The 20,980-nt window shown below is 42.5% G+C and overlaps 2 protein-coding genes across 7 annotated transcripts in view; both read left to right on the forward strand.

Annotated features, from left to right (window-relative positions):
* Window positions 1-329: 329 nt before the first annotated feature.
* On the forward strand, window positions 330-11,361 carry LOC112257632 (galectin-9). Of its 2 annotated transcripts, XM_024431354.2 has the most exons (11): window positions 332-723; window positions 1,444-1,532; window positions 1,835-2,042; window positions 8,057-8,182; window positions 8,835-8,876; window positions 9,069-9,146; window positions 9,331-9,357; window positions 9,546-9,596; window positions 9,708-9,796; window positions 10,565-10,721; window positions 10,907-11,361. In XM_024431354.2, exons 1-11 carry the CDS (start codon window positions 694-696, stop codon window positions 11,051-11,053), a joined length of 1,044 nt encoding a protein of 347 aa, XP_024287122.1. In that variant the 5' UTR covers window positions 332-693; the 3' UTR covers window positions 11,054-11,361. The 2 variants fall into 2 exon arrangements, with proteins under 2 accessions (XP_024287123.1, XP_024287122.1); XM_024431355.2 differs by lacking the exon at window positions 9,069-9,146 and having other exon boundaries at window positions 330-723.
* A 4,024-nt stretch (window positions 11,362-15,385) lies between these two features.
* The window catches only part of LOC112257633 (neurofibromin), a 72,388-nt gene continuing 66,793 nt past the window's right edge, over window positions 15,386-20,980 (forward strand). For all 5 annotated transcript variants that reach the window (XM_024431356.2, XM_024431358.2, XM_024431359.2 and 2 more), the window contains exon 1: window positions 15,386-15,633. In XM_024431356.2, coding sequence (XP_024287124.1) covers window positions 15,574-15,633 — 60 coding nt within the window. In that variant the 5' untranslated portion in view covers window positions 15,386-15,573. The remainder of the gene's footprint in view (window positions 15,634-20,980) is intronic.

Below are 20,980 nucleotides of genomic sequence, written 5' to 3' on the forward strand. Positions count from 1 at the left end.
TATAAATGTAATCGGTATGATGAGGTGACACCCAGTGAGAGGCACTTGGATAGCCATGTATGCTGTTTAATTTCCTTTACTATTCACTACAAAATACCGCTGATGCTAGTGACTTAGTGAAAGTAATAAATTAATGGACACAAGAAAACTAAACCATTTAAAAATGGTAGGTTAATGGTGATCAGTCAGCAAAGTCATAGGCCACTTGGTGTAAAAGGTGTGCTACATTTTCGTTGCTCTCTTATCTAAGGGGCACGGTTTTCGATTGCGTGTGGAGGCATGAGAAATGAGAGAAACGAAACTTACGGTGCACTGTGGAGAAATCGCTCCGCCATTTCCTATTTGCTATTCTAATAGTTTGCCTAATTCCAGTTTATTGACAAAGAAGGCAAATCTAGTGTAGAGAATCATTGTACCATCCCTGTGAAATATATTTTAGATAACCAAAAATATTGGATTTTCAGCAGTATGAAGCTGGTAAAATACACAAAAACAGGAAGCATATAACTAGCGCACATATAACAGATCTACCGCTTCTTAGACTTGCTTTCAATTAGAGAGACAGATCTATAAATTACATTTCTATGTGAATTTGGTCGGGACGCCCAAAAGGTGACATTGCAGTTTTACTGAAGAGAACAACATCACGTCTACCTGCTGCTTTGAACAGACAGGTCAGAGCAACATTGAAGCATGTCTTTTCAGCAACCCTTCTTCAATCCGGTAAGAATTCTACTTTGATATTATTCACATAAGTTATTTCATCAGGCCCCGTTATTTGTGATGTTCTGGTGTCATTTTGTTACATATTTTTGGTGTAATTTTCCCATTTTCTTTTGAAAAAGGTGTATTGTATGGTGGTCATACTGCAAATGAACTTTCAGCTTTGAATCACTCCCATATTGTGGTGATTAAAACCGAAATGAATATAGAGAACTGTTGTTTCCAATCAACCAAAATGTTGTAATTAATGTTGTTGTATTGTACTGAAACAAATTACAACAAATTATTGTGGTGACAAAATCCTGCAAGGGTTTCCTGTAGGAAAAAAAGTTGTCCAATAGGATTCTGATAGAGGTAACACAAAATCCTATAGGGTTGTGAGAGTTTTATATGATCCAATAGGATTCTTTTCGATGTTTCCAATAGGAAAAAATAGTCCAATAGGATTCAGATAGGATTCTGATAGAGGTGTCACAAAATCCTATAGGATTCGATTGGAAATTAATCCTAAAGGATTTTTTAACTAGGAAAGAAAAGAAGAAAGGAAACCATAACCTTTTAGAGTGTTATTATAAAATGCTTGATGTGGCCAGTGTGAGTGCTTAACGTTTCAAAGTCTCTATTTGCCATGTCCCTAGCTTGCCTGGCTCTTAACAGATGGTGGAACAAGACTAGCTACCCAGCCCTGGTCACATGTTGTTTTGTGCTCTGTGCCCCTAGAGAGTGCCGTTCACTGGCTGTATCCAGGGAGCTCTGCATGAGGGGAAGACCATCACTGTGACAGGGAGAGTCCTGCCAGGAGCCCAGAGGTAGAGCTACCTAGAGACACACTACTTTAGCACAGTTTTGTCACTCACTATAAGCACAGAAGGGATCTTGTTTAACCTAATCATTGAATGCAACGTTTACATTTTAGCAGACTCTCTTATCCAGAGCAACTTACAGTAGTAATACATCTTCATATTTTTTTCATACTAGTCCCCCATGGGAATCGAACCCACTACCCTGGTGTTGCATGCACTACCAACTGAGCCACACAGGACAGAACATGATTGTGTAGGCCATAATTGTACATCAAAATATAATATGCCCCTTCCTTTTGTCCATATAGGTTTCATGTGAATTTGCAATGTGGCTCAAGAGGAAATCCTGACATAGCCCTCCACTTCAACCCCCGATATGACAGCTTCCTAGACGTTGTGATCTGCAACACCATGCAGCACTCCAAGTGGGGTTCAGAGGAGCGTGAATACTTTGCAACCATGACCCGGGGGGCCAACTTTACCCTCATGTTCCTGGTCAACAAAGATTCATATTCGGTCAGGAGATTTTTATTGCTGATGCTTAGGCTACAACATTTTTTGACTGTGGACTTATTTGTGAAATTGTACATTTTTATTTGGATCCCCATTACCTAACACCGTAACGTTAGCTAATCTCCCTGGGGTCCAACACCAATTAATAAGACATTACAAACAATTACAAATTAATACTTTACAAACATTTAACAAGTAGACAATACAGACAATTAAAATATCTGACAGGAAACACATTTAACATTCAGGTGATGCTTTCTATTTCCTGTCCAGTCATATGGTCTATCACAGATTCTGATGCGTTTCAATAATATTCATACTGATAGAGGAATGAAGAGCTAATCTGACAGCCCTGTTTTGAGCCATTTTTAGCTTTTTTTATATATTTCTTTGTGTGTGATAGGACCAGGGATTGTGTGATAGGACCAGGGATTGACCATTTAACTGGACAGTACTCTAAGTGTGATAGGACCAGGGATTGACCTGATTCAGAGTGCTAGATGTTACATACTCTGAACATGTTCTAGTAACAGCAATTCCCCTACCCGTAATAACAATATTATTTATGTGTCCTGACCATGATAAACCTGCGTCCAACATGACGCCTGCAGTTTTTGTTTTCTCACTTGCGTTCTATTCATCGACAAATTCAATTGGGGATCATCAGCAAGCATATATCTTGAAACAAATACAATACACTTAGTTTTAGAAACGTTCAACACCAATTTGTTCATATCAACCCACTCAGACACCATTCTTAGTTCAGAACTCAGTACATCTGTTAGCTCATTACATTCTGATGCTGTGCTATACATTGTAGAGCCATCAGCATACATTACCACTCTTGCTTTGTTCATCACCGGAGATAAATCATTAGTAAAGATAGAGTAGATAAGGGGGCCTAGACAGCGTCCTTGAGGAACACCACAGTGTGTATATTTAGTGTTTGAAAGGCTACCATTAAATAACACTTTTTGCCTTCTCCTGGATAGATAGCTTTCCATCTACGATAGAGCTGCAAACTTAAAACCATAATACTTGTGTTTAGCTAGTCACAGTTCATGATCAATTACATCAAAAGCAGCACTGAAATCTAGCAACACTGCACCAACTAACTTCCTGTCATCCATACTCTTTAACCAATCATCTGTCATTTGTGCTAAGGCCGTACCCATAGAATGAAATCAAATAAACTTTATTTGCCACATGCACCGAATACAGCAAGTATAGACTTTACCGTGAAATGCTTACTGACAAGCCCTTAACCAACAGTGCAGTTCAAGAAGAAGAAAATATTTACCAACTAGGCTAAAATAAAAAGGAATAATAAAATGTAACACAATAAGAATAACGAGGCTATATACAGGGGGAACTGTTACCGAGTCAGTGTGCAGGGGTACAGGGGCTAGTTGAGGTAATCTGTACATGTAGGTGGGGGCAAAGTGACTATGCATAGGTAACAAACAAGCAGTGAGTAGCAGCAGTGTACAGGGGGGGTCAATGCAAATTGTCCAGTGGTGATTTTTAAGAATTGTTCAGCAGTCTTATGGTTTGGGGGTAGAAGCTGTTGAGGAGCCTTTTGGTCCTAGACTTGGCGCTCCGGCACCGCTTGCCGTGCAGTAGCAGAGAAAACAGTCTATAACTTGGGTGACTGGAGTCTCTGACAATTTTATGGGTTTTTCTCTGACACCGCCTATTATATAGGTCCTAGGTGTCAGGAAGCTTGCCCTAGGGCTGTACTGGGCTGTTCGCACTACCCTCTGTAGCGCCTTACGGTCAGATGCGGAGCCGTTTCCATTGCGGTGATGCAACGGTCAGGATGCTCTCCATGGTGCAGCTGTAGAACCTTTTGAGGATCTGGGGACCCATGACAAATCTTTTCAATCTCCTGAGGGGGAAAGGTGTTGTGCCCTTTTCACAACTGTCTTGGTATGTTTGGACCATGATAGTTCGTCGGTGATGTGGACACCAAGGAACTTGAAAGTCGCTCCACTACAGCCCCGTCGATGTTAATGGGGGCCTGTTCGACCCGCCTTTTCCTGTAGTCCACGATCAGCTCCTTTGTATTGCTCACATTGAGGGAGAGGTTGTTGTCCTGGCACCACACTGACAGTTCTCTGGCCTCCCTATAAGCTGTCTCATAATTGTTGGTGGTCAGGCCTATCACTGTTGTGTTGTCAGCAAATTTAATGATGGTGTTGGAGTCATGTTTGGCAATGCAGTCGTGAGTGAACAGGGACTACAGGAAGGGACTAAGTACACACCCCTGAGGGGCCCCAGTGTTAAGGATCAGTGTGGCAGACGTGTTGTTGCCTACTCTTACCACTTGGGGAGGCCCGTCAGGAAGTCCAGGATCCAGTTGCAGAGGGAGGTGTTTAGTCCCAGAGTCCTTAGCTTAGTGATGAGCTCCGTGAGCACTATGGTGTTGAACACTGAGCTGTAGTCGATGAACATCATTCTCACATAGGTGTTCCTTTTATCCAGGTGAGAAAGGGCGGTGTGGAGTGCGATTGAGATTGCGTCATCTGTGGATCTGTTGGGGCAGTATGCGAATTTGAGTGGGTCTAGGGTGTCAGGAAGGATGCTGTTGATGTGAGCCATGACCAGCCTTTCAAAGCACTTCATGGCTACTGACGTGAGTGCCACGGGGCGATATTCATTTAGGCAGGCTACTTTCGCTTCCTTGGGCACAGGGACAATGGTGGTCTGCTTGAACATGTACAGTCGTGGCCAAAAGTTTTGAGAATGACACAAATATTAATTTCCACCAAGTTTCCTGCTTCAGTGTCTTTAGATATTTTTGTCAGATATTACTATGGAAAACTGAAGTATAAATACAAGCATTTCATGTTTCAAAGGCTTTTCTTGACAATTACATGAAGTTGATGCAAAGAGTCAATATTTTCAGTCTTTTTCAAGACCTCTGCAATCCGCCCTGGCATGCTGTCAATTAACTTCCGGGCCACATCCCGACTGATGGTAGCCCATTCTTGCATAATCAATGCTTGGAGTTTGTCAGAATTTGTGGGTTTTTCTTTGTCCACCCATGTCTTGAGGATTGACAACAAGTTCTCAATGGGATTAAGGTCTGGGGATTTTCCTGGCCATGGACCCAAAATATCGATGTTTTTTGTTCCGCGAGCCACTTAGTTATTACTTTGCCTTATGGTAAGGTGCTCCATCATGCTGTAAAAGGCATTGTTGGTCACCAAACTGTTCCTAGATGGTTGGGAGAAGTTGCTCTCGGAGGATGTATTGGTACCATTCTTTATTCATGGCTGTGTTCTTAGGCAAAATTGTGAGTGAGCCCACTCCCATGGCTGAGAAGCAACCCCACACATGAATGGTCTCAGGATGCTTTACTGTTGGCATGACACAGGACTGATGGTAGCGCTCACCTTGTCTTCTCCGGACAAGCTTTTTTTCCGGATGCCCCAACAATCGGAAAGGGGATTCATCAGAGAAAATGACTTTACCCCAGTCCTCAGAAGTCCAATCCCTGTACCCTTTGCAGAATATCAGTCTGTCCCTGATGTTTTTCCTGGAGAGAAGTGGCTTCCTTCCTGCCCTTCTGGACACCAGGCCATCCTCCAAAAGTCTTCGCCTCACTGTGCGTGCAGATGCACTCACACATGCCTGCTGCCATTCCTGAGCAAGCTCTGTACTGGTGGTTCCCCGATCCCGCAGCTGAATCAACTTTAGGAGACGGTCCTGGTGCTTCCTGGACTTTCTTGGCCACCCTGAAGCCTTCTTCACAACAATTGAACTGCTCTCCTTGACTTTCTTGATAATCTGATAAATGGTTGATTTAGGTGCAATCTTACTGGCAGCAATATCCTTGCCTGTGAAGCCTTTTTGTGTAAAGCAATGATGACGGCACGTGTTTCCTTGCAGGTAACCAAGTTTGACAGAGGAAGAACAATGATTCCAAGCACCACCCTCCTTTTGAAGCTTCCAGTCTGTTATTCAAACTCAATCAGCATGACAGAGTGATCTCCAGCCTTGTCCTCATCAACACTCACACCTGTGTTAATGAGAGAATCACTGACATGATGTCAGCTGTTCCTTTTGTGGCAGGGCTGAAATACAGTGGAATTTTGGGGGGGGGATTCAGTTCACTTGCATGGCGAAGAGGGACTTTGCAATTAATTGCAATTCATCTGATCACTCTTCATAACATTCTGGAGTATATGCAAATTGCCATCATACAAACTGAGGCGGCAGACTTTGTGAAAATTATTATCTGTGTCATTCTCAAAACTTTTGGCCACGACTGTAGGTATTACAGACTCGGTCAGGGAGAGGTTGAAAATGTCAGTGAAGACACTTGACAGTTGGTCCGCGCATGCTTTGAGTACACGTCCTGCTAATCAGTTTGGCCCAGCTGCTTTGTGAATGTTGACTTGTTTAAAGGTTTTGTTCACATCGGCTACCTAGAGCGTTATCACACAGTCATCCAGAACAGCTGGTCCTCTCGTGCATGCTTCAGTGTTGCTTGCCTCGAAGCCAGCATAAAAGTTATTTAGCTCCTCTGGTAGGCTCGCGTCACTGGTCAGCTCGTGTCTGGGTTTCCCTTTGTAGTCCGTAATAGTTTTCAAGCGCTGCCACATCCAATGAGCGTCAGAGGCAGTGTAGTAGGATTCAATCTTAATCCTGTATTGATGCTTTAAAGCATCTGAGGATTTCTTATAAGCGTCTGGATTAGTCTCCCGCTCCTTGAAAGCGGCAGCTCTAGCCTTTAGCTCAATGCAGATGTTGCTTGTAATCCATGGCTTCTGGTTGCGATATGTACGTACAGTCGCTGTGGGGACGACATCATCGATGCACTTATTGATGAAGCCGATGACTGAGGTGGTGTACTCCTCAATGCCATTGGATGAATCCTGGAACATATTCCAGTCTGTGCTAACAAAACAGTCCTGTAGTGTAGCATCCGCGTCATCTGACCACTTCTGTATTGAGTGAGTCACTGGTACTACCTGCTTTAGTTTTTCCTTGTAAGCAGGAATCAGGAGGATAGAATTGTGGTCATATTTGCCAAATGGAGGGTGGGGGAGAGCTTTGTATGCATCTCTGTGTGTGGAGTAAAGGTGGTCTAGGATTTTTTCCCCCCTGGTTGCACATGTGACGTGCTGGTAAAAATTTGGTAAAACGGATTTAAGTTTGCCTGCATTCAAGTCCCCGGCCACTAGGAGAGCCGCTTCTGGGTTAGCATTTTCTCCTTTGCTTATGACCTTATAGAATTGGTTGAGAGCGGTCTTAGTGCTAGCTTTGCTTTGTGGTGGTAAATAGACGGCTACAAAGAATGCCCTTCTTGGTATGCATGCTGGAAAACCGTTATCAGACCATTACATGAGAAATAATCCTTGATTTGTGCAGATACCATTTTTCCCAATAATTTACTTAACACAGGCAACAAGCTTATAGAACGACTATTAGGACCAGTGAATGCAGATTTTTTTATCCTTAGGTAGTGGAATAACCTTTGACTCTTTCCAGACTTCTGGACACACCCCATACATCAAGCACTTAATAAAAATATGAGAGATTGGGGTAGATATTTGGTTAGCTGTAAGTAAGCAATTTGGTGTCAAGATTATCTGTACCAGGTGACTTATCCGAAAGAGACAACAGCATCCTTTCTACCTCTTCCCTTTCTACTTGGTGAAATTCGAACTTGCATTGCCTCTCCTTCATGATACAATCTTTTATAAGGGTATATGACATGGAGTCATCAGTTGGAATCATAGCGTTCCTATTGAATTGAACATTTTCTCTAGAGCAGTTTTTTTGACTGTGGATTTATTACATTTCTCTAGAGCATAAAGTATCATAACTATTCACTTATTTATTATTTTTCCTCCATGTGCCATTGGTTTCCCACTGGAACCACCCATACTGTACGTAAAATGTATTGTATGCATGCATAACTGTAAGTCGCTTTGGATAAAAGCGTCTGCTAAATGGCATATATTATATATCATTTTTTGTCTCTCCTAAATCCTGTTTTATCCCAGATTATTGTGAATGGTGCCCCCTTCATGGAGTACCTGCACCGGCTCTCGTTCTCCAGAGTGGACACCATCTCTGTGGATGGGGGAGTGGAAGTCCAGTCTATTGCCTTCTCCAACCCTGCAGTCACCGTGAGTATCTGACAGGTCCTCTTCAGAATATAGAGAATATAGTTCATTTTCGTGTTCAGTAGGATCAGCTTTGAGCAAGCAACTGGACAGATTTGCTCATCTTAATCAGTTGTCTGGAATGCAACCAGTTCGGCAAAAGTGGTTGCAGTGGTCATGGTCAGGTGGTGTAATGATTGTGAAAGGATGTTTTAGACATATATTTTTGGCGTCCAGAAAAACGGAGTTCCCCCAGTTCCCTTTCCTGCAGTCGAATGACCTAGTGGCCTCATGGGTGGAATGCTATTCATATTTTTCATAATTTTATAATGAATAAAAAAATAAATAAAGCCCATGTAGACTTTGGATGGTCTTCTAGAGGAGATCTGGCTTGCAGATTCAGTGCCTCTTTTTAAATCCATTTTGAAGACACACTTATATAAAGATCTTTTAATGTTTGATTTTAATTAGCTATCTTTTTTTCATTGTCGATCCTCCAGTCTTTATTTCTTTGTTAGTACTTTTATTGTATGATGTGAAGCACTTTGGTACCTGTATTGAAACGTGCTATACAGATTAAGTTATCATCAATATTCAGACTTGCATGTGCTGACTAAGAGAGTCTGTTCATATCCTATACATAGAAATGAAATGTTATGTCCTGTCTTTTCTCCAGTCACCTCCTCCCCAACCAGGATATCCTGGCCATCCACACAGTGTGAGTATTCTTATAGGACAGACTCATGAACAGGATTCTTAGTTATACAAGTTAAAAACATATTATATTTGGAGTTATTTCAAGAATAAGGTCTGGAAACACTTATAATTAGTAATAAACCCAGTACTACATATCTGGCTTCACAAAAACAGTAGCATAGGTCATAATCCAAGATGGACAATTTATTTACAGGGTCAACGAAACCGAAATAGATCTCGTCAAAGCAAAACTGGCCCCAAAACTCCTCCTCAATGGTGTAATGCCACACAGGTAGATTCTACCATGCTGGGTTGACAGCTCATTTAGTGTATTTAACTTTTTTTCTGGTGGTGGTTGTTTTAGTAAGGTGACTGCATTTCATTCCATTCAATCAACGTTAGCTTTGAGGGTAGATTTAGCTTGCTTTCCTTGTTAAGATTGATATATATTTGACAACTGTTTGTCTGTTTTGTAGGCTTTCTCAGCTGCAGGATTTCTTCAGGTCAGTTGCATTCCAATGAATCAACTTTTCAAGGTTTAAAATGTGTAGATAGAGGCCAATATTAGGAATTGCATTGAAGTTTGATAAATCTTTATCTATATAAATGAATGTAAGAAAATTAAGTTCTGACAAGCTTAAAGTAGTTTTTTTTGTAGAGACTGTGGTGATGCATAATGTTTATTTTATAGGCACCCCCTCCATACACTGCCCAGCCTCCATACACCCCCAAGCCGTCCTTTGTAAGCACCCCTTCTTTAACTTACAGACTAATTGCAGACTGCATAATTACATTAATTTCTGTATCGAAACAGATATTTGGGTTGACATGGTGATGGATCCTTTGTCCTCAGGTTGTGCCGTATAAAAACATAATGGCAGGTGGACTTTACCCAGGCAGAAACATCACCATCCAGGGTGTGGTCAACCACAACGCTGATAAGTAAGCAACTTACTCAATTTGAGCACATCTTACATAATGCATTTGCTTCACCTGCTATGGGTCAGAGTTGGTACTATGAATTGTATACCTGTACATTACAGACAATACAAATGAATAGTAAGGAAAAGGTCCTCGTTTGATTAGCCTGTCACCCTCCAAATAATTTATTTCACGATTGTGTAACACTCACCAGCAGAGTCCAGAAAAGTTCTCCCTCTCTACAAGCAGTACATTACAGAGCTATACAGTATTATGAGCCAGGTTGTTTGGGTCCTGGATGCTGATTGGCTAAAAATGCATTTCAGCCTTGTTTATATCAGACAATATAGCACAGGTTTGAGGCAAAAATACTTGTTTACTGTTCTAGCTTATGTTAGTACCCAGTTTATAATAGTAATAAGGCACCTCGGGTTTGTGGTATATGGCCAATATACCATGGCTAAGGGCTGTATCCAGGCACTCTGCTTCGTATCGTGCATAAGAACAGCCCTTAGCCGTGGTATATTTAAGCAAGACCCAAGTAGGTGTGGTATATGGCCAATATAGGGCTGCTCTTAGGCACGACACAACATGGAGTGCCTGGACACAGCCCTTAGCCGTGGTATATTAGCCGTATACCACAAACCCAGAGGTGCCTTATTGATATTATAAACTGGTTACCTCTGTACACCTTTTCCACCATCTACCACAGCATTAGTTTAAAGGGTAATCTAACCTGACATTCCTGGTCAAGCCTTATAACCATGATTATGGTTTGCATGGTTCTAGGTTCTGTATCAACCTGCGTTTCAACTCGGGAGTGGCGTTCCACTTCAACCCCAGGTTCAATGAGAACGTTGTAGTTCGTAACAGTCTCCTGAAGGAACAGTGGGGTCCAGAGGAAAGGACAGGTGGCATGCCCTTCTACAGAGGCCAACCTTTTACGGTATAAACTCCATTATAGCTAACTGCATACTGTAGGATGGAACAAGTAAATATATTTTAACAGATATTTGCGTTGTGCATTGACAACAATTTCAGCTGAAATGCATCTGAATGTGTTTTAGTTCAATTATATCGTATACTTTCCCTTGGATGAGCTCAGCACTCATGTCAGGCCCTGTGTTTCAGGTGATCATCATGTGTGATACCCAATGCTACAGGGTGATGGTGAATGGAGCCCTGATGTTCAGCTACAACCACCGCCACTTCCTTTTCCAGCAGATTGATATTCTGGAGGTGGAGGGGGACGTGAGCCTGTCCGCTGTGCTGGTCTGAGTTACAAACACACTGAGGTCAAAGTTCAGCGATAGTAGGGTCTGATCAGTCAGTGCATTATCTCACATTATGTGTGAGGAATCATGTCTTATGTGTCTGTGTGTGGCCATTTTCTGTATTGAAAACCTGTGGCATTTTACTGTGTTGCTGATGGCGAGACGTTTTACATTTCTCTCTTCCATAAACAATTATAGGAAATATTGTCTTCTATTGATCATATTCCAGACAGCCCACATGATGCCTACTGTATGTCTGTGCTCTCTGTCACAACAATGTTTCCACAGCAAATAAACAGCAATATATTGGAACTAAGATGTTGTCATAATTCTACATCACCGCCAGGGGGCAGAGAGGTTCTGGTAAAATTAATAACTTGGCCCTGTTTTAGATTGTAGTGGGAAGGTTCAGATTTGATATTAAAGCATTCTAAGGATTTTCACCAATTAAATACTGATGACATGAATGGTGTTGTGGATCATTATAATTACATGAAGTGCATTCGAATGACTGTGCACTCAGGGAGTTCCAGGTGGTTAGAAGTAGGCTTGTAGACCGGTTGACAGTGCTTTGACTGGGTCTCGGGATGTATGGACTGATACGCACCTACAGATTCACCTCACTTGCTGCTACAAGAAGGCTGTACAGATTCACCTCACTTGCTGCTACAAGCAAGCAGTACAGATTCACCTCACTTGGTGCTACAAGCAAGCAGTACAGATTCACCTCACTTGCTGCTACAAGCAAGCAGTACAGATTCACCTCACTTGGTGCTACAAGCAAGGGGTACAGATTCACCTCACTTGGTGCTACAAGCAAGCAGTACAGATTCACCTCACTTGCTGCTACAAGAAGGCTGTACAGATTCACCTCACTTGGTGCTACAAGCAAGCGGTACAGATTCACCTCACTTGATGCTACAAGCAAGCAGTACAGATTCACCTCACTTGCTGCTACAAGCAAGCGGTACAGATTCACCTCACTTGATGCTACAGAAGGCGGTACAGATTCACCTCACTTGATGCTACAAGCAAGCAGTACAGATTCACCTCACTTGCTGCTACAAGCAAGCGGTACAGATTCACCTCACTTGATGCTACAAGCAAGCAGTACAGATTCACCTCACTTACTGCTACAAGCAAGCGGTACAGATTCACCTCACTTGATGCTACAAGCAAGCGGTACAGATTCACCTCACTTACTGCTACAAGCAAGCGGTACAGATTCACCTCACTTGATGCTACAAGCAAGCAGTACAGATTCACCTCACTTACTGCTACAAGCAAGCGGTACAGATTCACCTCACTTACTGCTACAAGCAATCGGTACAGATTCACCTCACTTGATGCTACAAGCAAGCGGTACAGATTCACCTCACTTACTGCTACAAGCAAGCGGTACAGATTCACCTCACTTGATGCTACAAGCAAGCGGTACAGATTCACCTCACTTACTGCTACAAGCAAGCGGTACAGATTCACCTCACTTGATGCTACAAGCAAGCGGTACAGATTCACCTCACTTACTGCTACAAGCAAGCGGTACAGATTCACCTCACTTGATGCTACAAGCAAGCGGTACAGATTCACCTCACTTACTGCTACAAGCAATCTGAAGCCATCAGTTAGGCTTTTATATATATATATATTTTTTCTCACTAAGACTGCCTCTTAGCAACCGCTTTCACATGTAGGCCTCCACTTACTGTCCTTGCCATCCTTACTGCCTGCAGTGGCAGCACCAAGCATTTTTCACTGGGGTAGCTTGGTCGTTGTGTAGGGGTGCTTGCAATCTACAGTGTACATGATTGCATATACGCAAAACGTATTTCTTGGTGCTAATGGGAGTGCTAGGCCTATTCTTGAGGGGGCTTCAGCACCATTTTGCCTCTCCCTGGTGCCGTCCATGACTACATGATTGTACCAAAATGATGTAGACCAGTGCTGCACAAGCTAGACTTTCTTTCTATGCAAAAAAAAGATAACTGTTCAACATTCTTTAGATAATTGAAATTAGTTCATTTTGCAGCAATTCTTTCTGAGGTGGAACAGGGTCAAAGCAGGGCAACTTGACATGTCAACACGTTTTGTCAGCAAATTGAAGTACATTAGGACTGATATCTTATACACCAGGGTTCCACCAGGGTTTTATTTGGCCCTCCAGAAAAATATTTTACTATCTGCTAAGAGATCATTTATAGGTAAGTCGTTTATATAGGCTTACTTTCTTATCTATTAACACTGAATTCTTGCCTGAGAGAAAAGGGAAGGACAATAATAAATTGTTACATAACAGTTTAGAATACCAGCAGTATTGCCAGATGAAGGACTGGAGTCCTATCATATTGTACAAGTTTCAACTGATGATGTAGGCCTACACTATAAGGGATTGCTAACTTATCTAAACTCAGTATAAAAAGAAACGTCCTCTCACTGTCAACTGTGTTTATTGTCAGCAAACTTAACATGTGTCAATATTTGTATGAACATAACAAGATTCTACAACTGAGACATAAACTGAACAGGTTCCACAGACATGTGACTAACAGAAATTGAATAATGTGTCCCTGAACAAAGGGGGGGGGGTTAAGTCAAAAGTAACAATCAGTATCTGGTGTGGCCACCAGCTGCATTAAGTACTGCAGTGCATCTCCTCAAGGACTGAACCAGGTTGGCCAGTTCTTGCTGTGAGATGTTACCCCACTCTTCCACCAAGGCACCTGCAAGTTCCCGGACATTTCTGGGGGGGGAATGGCCCTAGCCCTCACCTTCCTGATCCAAAAGGTCCCAGATGTGCTCAATGAGATTGAGATCCAGGCTCTTTCGCTGGCCAACACTGACATTCCTGTCTTGCAGGAAATCACGCACAGAACGAGCAATATGGCTGGTGGCATTGTCATGCTGGAGTGTCATGTCAGGATGAGCCTGCAGGAAGGATACCACGTGAGAGAGGAGGATGTGTTCCCTGTAACGCACAGTGTTGAGATTGCGCTTGTTGTCACTGCAGGCTGTCTGATGATGCTTTGACACACCGCCCCAGACCATGACGGACCCTCCACCTCCAAATCGATCCCGCTCCAGAGTATAGGCCTCGGTGTAACGTTCATTCATTTGATGATAAACGCAAATCCGACCATCACCCCTGGTGAGACAAAACTGTGACTCATTAGTGAAAAGCACTTTTTGTCAGTCCTGTCTGGTCCAGCGACGGTGGGTTTGTGCCCATAGGCGACGTTGTTGCCGGTGATGTCTGGTGAGGACCTGCCTTACAACAGGCCTACAAGCCCTACAGACTCTCTCAATCTTTGCGGACAGTCGGAGCACTGATGGAGGGATTGTGCGTTCCTGGTGTAACTCGGGCAGTTGTTGTTGCCATCCTGTACCTGTCCCGCAGGTGTGATGTTCGGATGTACCGATCCTGTGCAGGTGTTGTTACACGTAGTCTGCCACTGCGAGGATGATCAGCTGTCTGTCCTGTCTCCCTGTAGCTCTGTTTTAGGCGTCTCACAGTACAGACATTGCCATTTATTGCCCTGGCCACGTCTGCAGTCCTCATGCCTCCTTGCAGCATGCCTAAGGCATATTCACGCAGATGAGCAGGGAACCTGGGCATCTTCCTTTTGGTATTTTTCAGAGTCAGTAAAAAGGCCTCTTCAGTGTCCTAAGTTTATATAACTGTGACCTTAATTGCCTACCGTCTGTAAGCTGTTAGTGTCTTAGACAGCTCCACAGGTGCATGTTCATTAATTGTTTATGGTTCATTGAACAAGCATGGGAAACAGTGTTTAAACCCTTTAGTTATTTGGATGTTTACAAATTATCTTTGAAAGACAGGGTCCTGAAAAAGGTTAGCTACAGAGTTTAGCTACTGTTATTATGCATTTTGTTTTAACTGCAAAATATTTCTGTTTCTGTTTCTTCTGTATCTAAAATCCTAAGGCAGTGTGACCTCACCAGTTTGTTATCTAAAACCTGTCATTGATGAAAACACACGGCATTGGTCCAATGTCCCGTTTTTTGTATTCATACTGGACGCTGTAAAGATTCTTGCAACGCACGCGCAGTAGCTGCTCCTCAAAACAGCATCAGTGCCTGCTTCATTGAGGTTGTCCCTAGTTACCACAGCCACAAAGTCAAAGTGGCTCTATCGTAACAATTAATGAAAACAAAAATTCGCTTTTTGGTCTTAAAGTAAGGTTACGGTTCAGCATACGGTTATCAGTATGGTTAAGGTTAGGCTTACGTTAAAAAAAACAGATTTAAAGAAAATAAATTGTAGAAATAGGCGGGGTTTATCCATAATTATGACCTTGTGGCTGTGGTAACTAATGACGACTGTTCATTGAGAAGGAGGATTCAAACTTCCGGTTCTGTCATGGGGATATTGTGGTGTGTCTGATAAAAGAAAGAAAAAATAACCCCATCAACATCGGAATTTGAGGATTAACTGGTTGAAAATAGCAAAGGAATCATTATTTATACGGATAATTCAAGTGGCCCATCGCGGCTCGCACCCGGCCGGCCATGGCGGCGCATAAACCCGTGGAATGGGTTCAGGCCGTAATTAGTAGATTCGACGAGCAGGTAAGAATAACACATCGTATCAGAAATTGTGCCTCTGCTTTTTACCCAGTAACATCATAGAGGTCGTGGGTTTAGCGACGAGATCATTTAAAGAAAGCTGCACTGTCATGAGTGGTATGTTTTGAGCCGATCTAGAATTTATAGTTCTCCTGCAGAGCCGCATCATCACACAGGAGCAAGTGACAGCGACAGAGAGGACGAAATAACACATGGACCAATTCTGTCCCTAACATTTGAAATAGCATTTAAAATCCCTTTGAATGACACCACGAGGATGTAGCCTCAATATATAAACAAAGGAATCGACAGAACACGCCTCTTACTGTCAAGAAGGAGGAACTAAGTAAATGTTGAATTGGGCAGCGAACTGCTAGCTTGCGTGGTTATTACTGTAATGCATTCAGCTTCTGCCAATAACACTGTGCTACCTAGCTCGCCACTGCGAGCCTTGTCACTAGCCAGTTTGTCAACTCGAAGCAAGTGTCCAGTAATTAGTGTGTTCATGTCATTTCCATTAACTAGTAGCCTCACCTTGGACTACAAAGCACTGTTTCTTTATAGCCACTACAGTAGCTAGCTGCTAACTATTACTAAACAAAAATATAAACGCAACAATTTTTCAGAGTTTCAGTTCGTATAAGGATATCAGTCAATTGAGAGAAATGTATTAGGCCCTAATCTATGGATTTCGCATGACTAAGCAGGGGTGCAGCCATGGGTGGGCCCACCTACTTGACAACCAGGCCCACCCACTGGGAAGCTAAGCCCAGCCAATCAGAATTAGTTTCTTCCTACAAAAGGGCTTTATTACAGACACAAATAATCATCAGCAACCCCCTCAGACAATCCCACAGGTGAGGAAGCCAGATGTGGATTTCCTGGGTTGGCGTGGTTACATATGGTCTGCGGTTGTGAAGCTGGATGGACATACTGCCAAATTCTCTAAAATTACATTGGAGGCAGTTTATGGTAGAGAAATGAACATTAAATTCTCTGGTAACAGCTCTGGTGGACATTCTTGCAGTCAGCATGTCAATTGTGAGCTTCCTCAGAATTTGAGACCTCAGTGGTGTTGTGTGACAATACAGCATATTTTAAAGTGGCCTTTTATTGTCCCCAGCACAAGGTGCACCTGTGTAATGATCTTGATATGCCACACCTGCCAGGTGGATGGGTTACCTTGGTATTGGAGGAATGCGCACTAACAGAGATGTGAACGTTTGTGGACAAAATTTGAGAGAAATACGCTTTTTGTGTGTATGGAACATTTCTGTTTTTTGTGTTTTTTTTTTTTTTTTCCAGATCTTGAAACATGGGACCAAAACTTCACATGTTAGGTTTATATTTTTGTTCAGTGTAGCTAGTCATATACTGTATTATTTGAGCTGCGTCCAGTTTGTTTACAGTATGTGTGGATTTATCTATGCAGATTGACAATCAGGTCCCATCCATTCATTGCATTGGAAAACATGGGAGATAGAAAAGGACCCATCCATTGAAAAGGACCCATCGTGAGCACCAGCATGTGAAGTTCGTAGGAGCATATCACATTGGGTGTCAAATGAAAGCTACGAGTTTGTATTTTTGGGAAATGAAGGCATAGATACCATCAACCATTTTCCATAATTAGGCATTACTAAAGGCTTAGAAAATATTGACCAGAAAAAAGTCTTAAAAGGCATCAGAAATGCATCAAAACACAATGTTGACATAAAGACCCCTGCCAACCAATATCAACACTTAACTTTTATATAGCTTTGGAGAAATTGTTTACCTTCTGGAAGTTTAATAAATATTGCCCTGTGCCTTATAATTCCATTACCAAAACCCCACATCTATATGATATTTTCTAATGTCTCTCCCTTATAAGGAGGGAGGATAATGAAAGTCCACAGAAGTAACAAGTAATGGTAGACCTACCAATTAGTTATACTGATTTTTACTGATATCAATTTTGTTTATGAATTAAGTTATTAGAACATTTAAAAAAATCAGTAATGGAATTACTGCAACCGAATTGGCTACAATGGGAAGTCATAATAGTCTCAACCCACAGTTGGGTCACCTGCTACTGTACTCCCTTCAACTGCCATACTGTTATGTTGAGCTCATAACTGTTTTCTTTGTCTTTCTGTTGGTCAAACTAAGAGTGTTCAAACAGTTTGGACGACCCCTCCCTCTGTCTGTCTGTCTCTCCAGTTAATGTCATCTCTCCCAGCTGTTACTAACACCTACACCATGAGCCCCCTGTCTTTTCATTTTCTGTAACCAGCATCCTCACCCACTGAGAGCCCACTGACACCTACACCATGAGCCCCCTGTCTTTTCATTTTCTGTAACCAGCATCCTCACCCACTGACACCTACACCATGAGCCCCCTGTCTTTTCATTTTCTGTAACCAGCATCCTCACCCACTGACACCTACACAATGAGACCCCTGTCTTTTCATTTTCTGTAACCAGCATCCTCACCCACTGACACCTACACCATGAGCCCCCTGTCTTTTCATTTTCTGTAACCAGCATCCTCACCCACTGACACCTACACCATGAGACCCCTGTCTTTTCATTTTCTGTAACCAGCATCCTCACCCACTGACACCTACACCATGAGCCCCCTGTCTTTTCATTTTCTGTAACCAGCATCCTCACCCACTGACACCTACACCATGAGACCCCTGTCTTTTCATTTTCTGTAACCAGCATCCTCACCCACTGACACCTACACCATGAGACCCCTGTCTTTTCATTTTCTGTAACCAGCATCCTCACCCACTGAGAACCCACTGACACCTACACCATGAGACCCCTGTCTTTTCATTTTCTGTAACCAGCATCCTCACCCACTGACACCTACACCATGAGCCCCCTGTCTTTTCATTTTCTGTAACCAGCATCCTCACCCACTGAGAACCCACTGACACCTACACAATGAGACCCCTGTCTTTTCATTTTCTGTAACCAGCATCCTCACCCACTGAGAGCCCACTGACACCGAACGTCCAGCGACGTTGAAAAGTAGTTTGGTCAGTCCACCCTGGCCTTGATGTTGAAGGGATGATGACATCATCCAATGACATCAGCAACCAATTAGTAAACAATGCCTACTCATAATTGTTTAAAATCACACAATGCTCACTGATATCATTGGAAACACTTATCTTCCTCCATCGTTTTACTACGAAACATAGAAACGCACCATTTTCGCACCATGTGTTGAGGTGGTGCTGGAGACGATGAACATGAAGTAGACATTTAGTTTATATTCCTTTAACGTTCACAGACATAATGGACTGCACCAAATCTGAACCTATCTTCCACAAGTTTGGATAGCACATTACAGTAAAGAAAAGTGTATTACAGTATATTGTACTGTGCTGAACTATACTCTACTTTACTGAACTGAACTCTACTGCACCGTTACCGGGTCCACTGCACCGTTACCGGGTCCACTTAATGTGGACTAGTTCAATAACCAAAACAGATTTATTTCCAAACTCAAGGTGCCATCTCATAGCTTGACACCCCATTATTTCTGCAGACACCTTTGAATCTTAATTCGGAGTAGACATTTAAGAATTTTTGGTAAACGTGGTCGCATAAAAACCTGAGGGAGATTTTACCACAATTCCATTACCAAAATTTGCATCTGCACAGATCTTCCACTTTAATTTGTTTGTACAATTTTTCAGTTTAAATTGTTCAAAGTAGTCCTTTTGCATAGATTTGTATGTTTTGTTAAACTTTGAAATAAATCTTTTTTTGTTTGGCATACATTTTAAAGTGAAAAAGCGGAGTCAAATGTAATTCTGTTACCTTGGAATTGCCCCTAGCCTACCTGATGCAGTATCAGTATGGGCTATGGTTGTACTGTAGTAGGCTTACTTATATGCAAAGCACTGATGTCATTGTGTCACCCTTGCATGTGTTGCTTTTTTCATACAATTGATGTAATCAAATTTACAGGCCCAGTCTGTATGATTATGATCGGTAACGTTTGTAGTATGTTGCAGTATAGGCCTAGATGTTATGCCTACATGATCAACCTATGGAATGGGAAATGCCATGTTTTATATGTAAAAATAAATAAAGGCTAATGAATCCTATCAAATTAATACACTTTTGGGTCTGTTCATTGTTGCAAGAGGAAAGATTACTTGTGGGCATATTGCCATACACTGTTAACATGATTTGTTTACACGTGTATTTTCTATCAAATATCTCTTAAGTGTTAAGCAAGCCCATTTTAAAAAAAACATTTTCCCCCAATAGCTCAGTGGAGATTAGTAATTGTGGATGTTTAGACTACTGTGGCTTGTTTTGGGTAGGTGGTTAGGCCAGGGCTCACCAACCCTATTCCTGGGGAGCTACTCTCATGTCGGTTTTAGCTCTAACCTCAGCTTAACAACCAGCTAATTATTAGAATCAGGTGCACTAGATTAGGGTTGGAGTGAAAACCTACAGGAAAGTAGCTCTCCAGGAACAGGGTTGGAGAGCCTTGGGTTAGGCCCTACTTACATTTTACATTTGAGTAATTTAGCAAAAGGTTTCCCAAACTCGGTCCTGTGGCCCCCCCGGGTGCAAATAGTATCCCTGTGGAATGCTTTTGACACCTTGTAGAGTCCAGCCCTGGCTAATTCAGGCTGTTCTGAGGGCAAAAGAGGGGATGGGTTTCTTAATGTTTTGTAGATTCAGTGTGTGTGTGAGGGACTGCATGTTTGCTGATGTGAGGAGAATGAGAGCAGGTGGTTCATGTGTTCATTAATCTTATGGCTTGTAGATTTGAAACTGTATCAGACCTCATGCTCCGATACCGCCTGCCCGACCGTAAGTGAGAGAACAGCTTGTGTGTGGGGTCTTTGATGCTGTGTGCCTTCTTCAGGCACTGTTTTGAGTAGATATCCTGGATGGGTGGCAGTGTGGTCTCAGTGATGTACTGGGCTGTATTCACCACCACCTAGAAGGCCTTGCGGTTGTGGACGGAGCAATTCCCGTACCAGGCTGTGATGCAACCGGTCAGGACAATCTCTCGATGGTGCAGCAGTAGTATTTGGAGAGGGGGGCGGGGCGGGACCCGGTTCATCTTATCAGTTCCATCTAAGGTGTTGGTAACCACATCAGGGACATATTCATATAGTACATAACATGAGGAGGCTAGACCGTATGCAACAGGCCAGATGTCTAGGTTACTGAGACTGTATCACAACGCTTAGTTTCTGTGATCTGCTATTATAGTTTTGAAAGTTTCAGTGGTAGCATAGTGATTAATAGTCAAATGTCCCGGCTCCCCAGTAACCTTTCTCCGTCTTCAAGGGTTCAGACTATTCAGACTGCCTGTCCCTTGTAG

The sequence above is a fragment of the Oncorhynchus tshawytscha genome, linkage group LG09 (genome assembly GCF_018296145.1).
Source record: "Oncorhynchus tshawytscha isolate Ot180627B linkage group LG09, Otsh_v2.0, whole genome shotgun sequence".
Taxonomy (NCBI): Eukaryota; Metazoa; Chordata; class Actinopteri; order Salmoniformes; family Salmonidae; genus Oncorhynchus; species Oncorhynchus tshawytscha.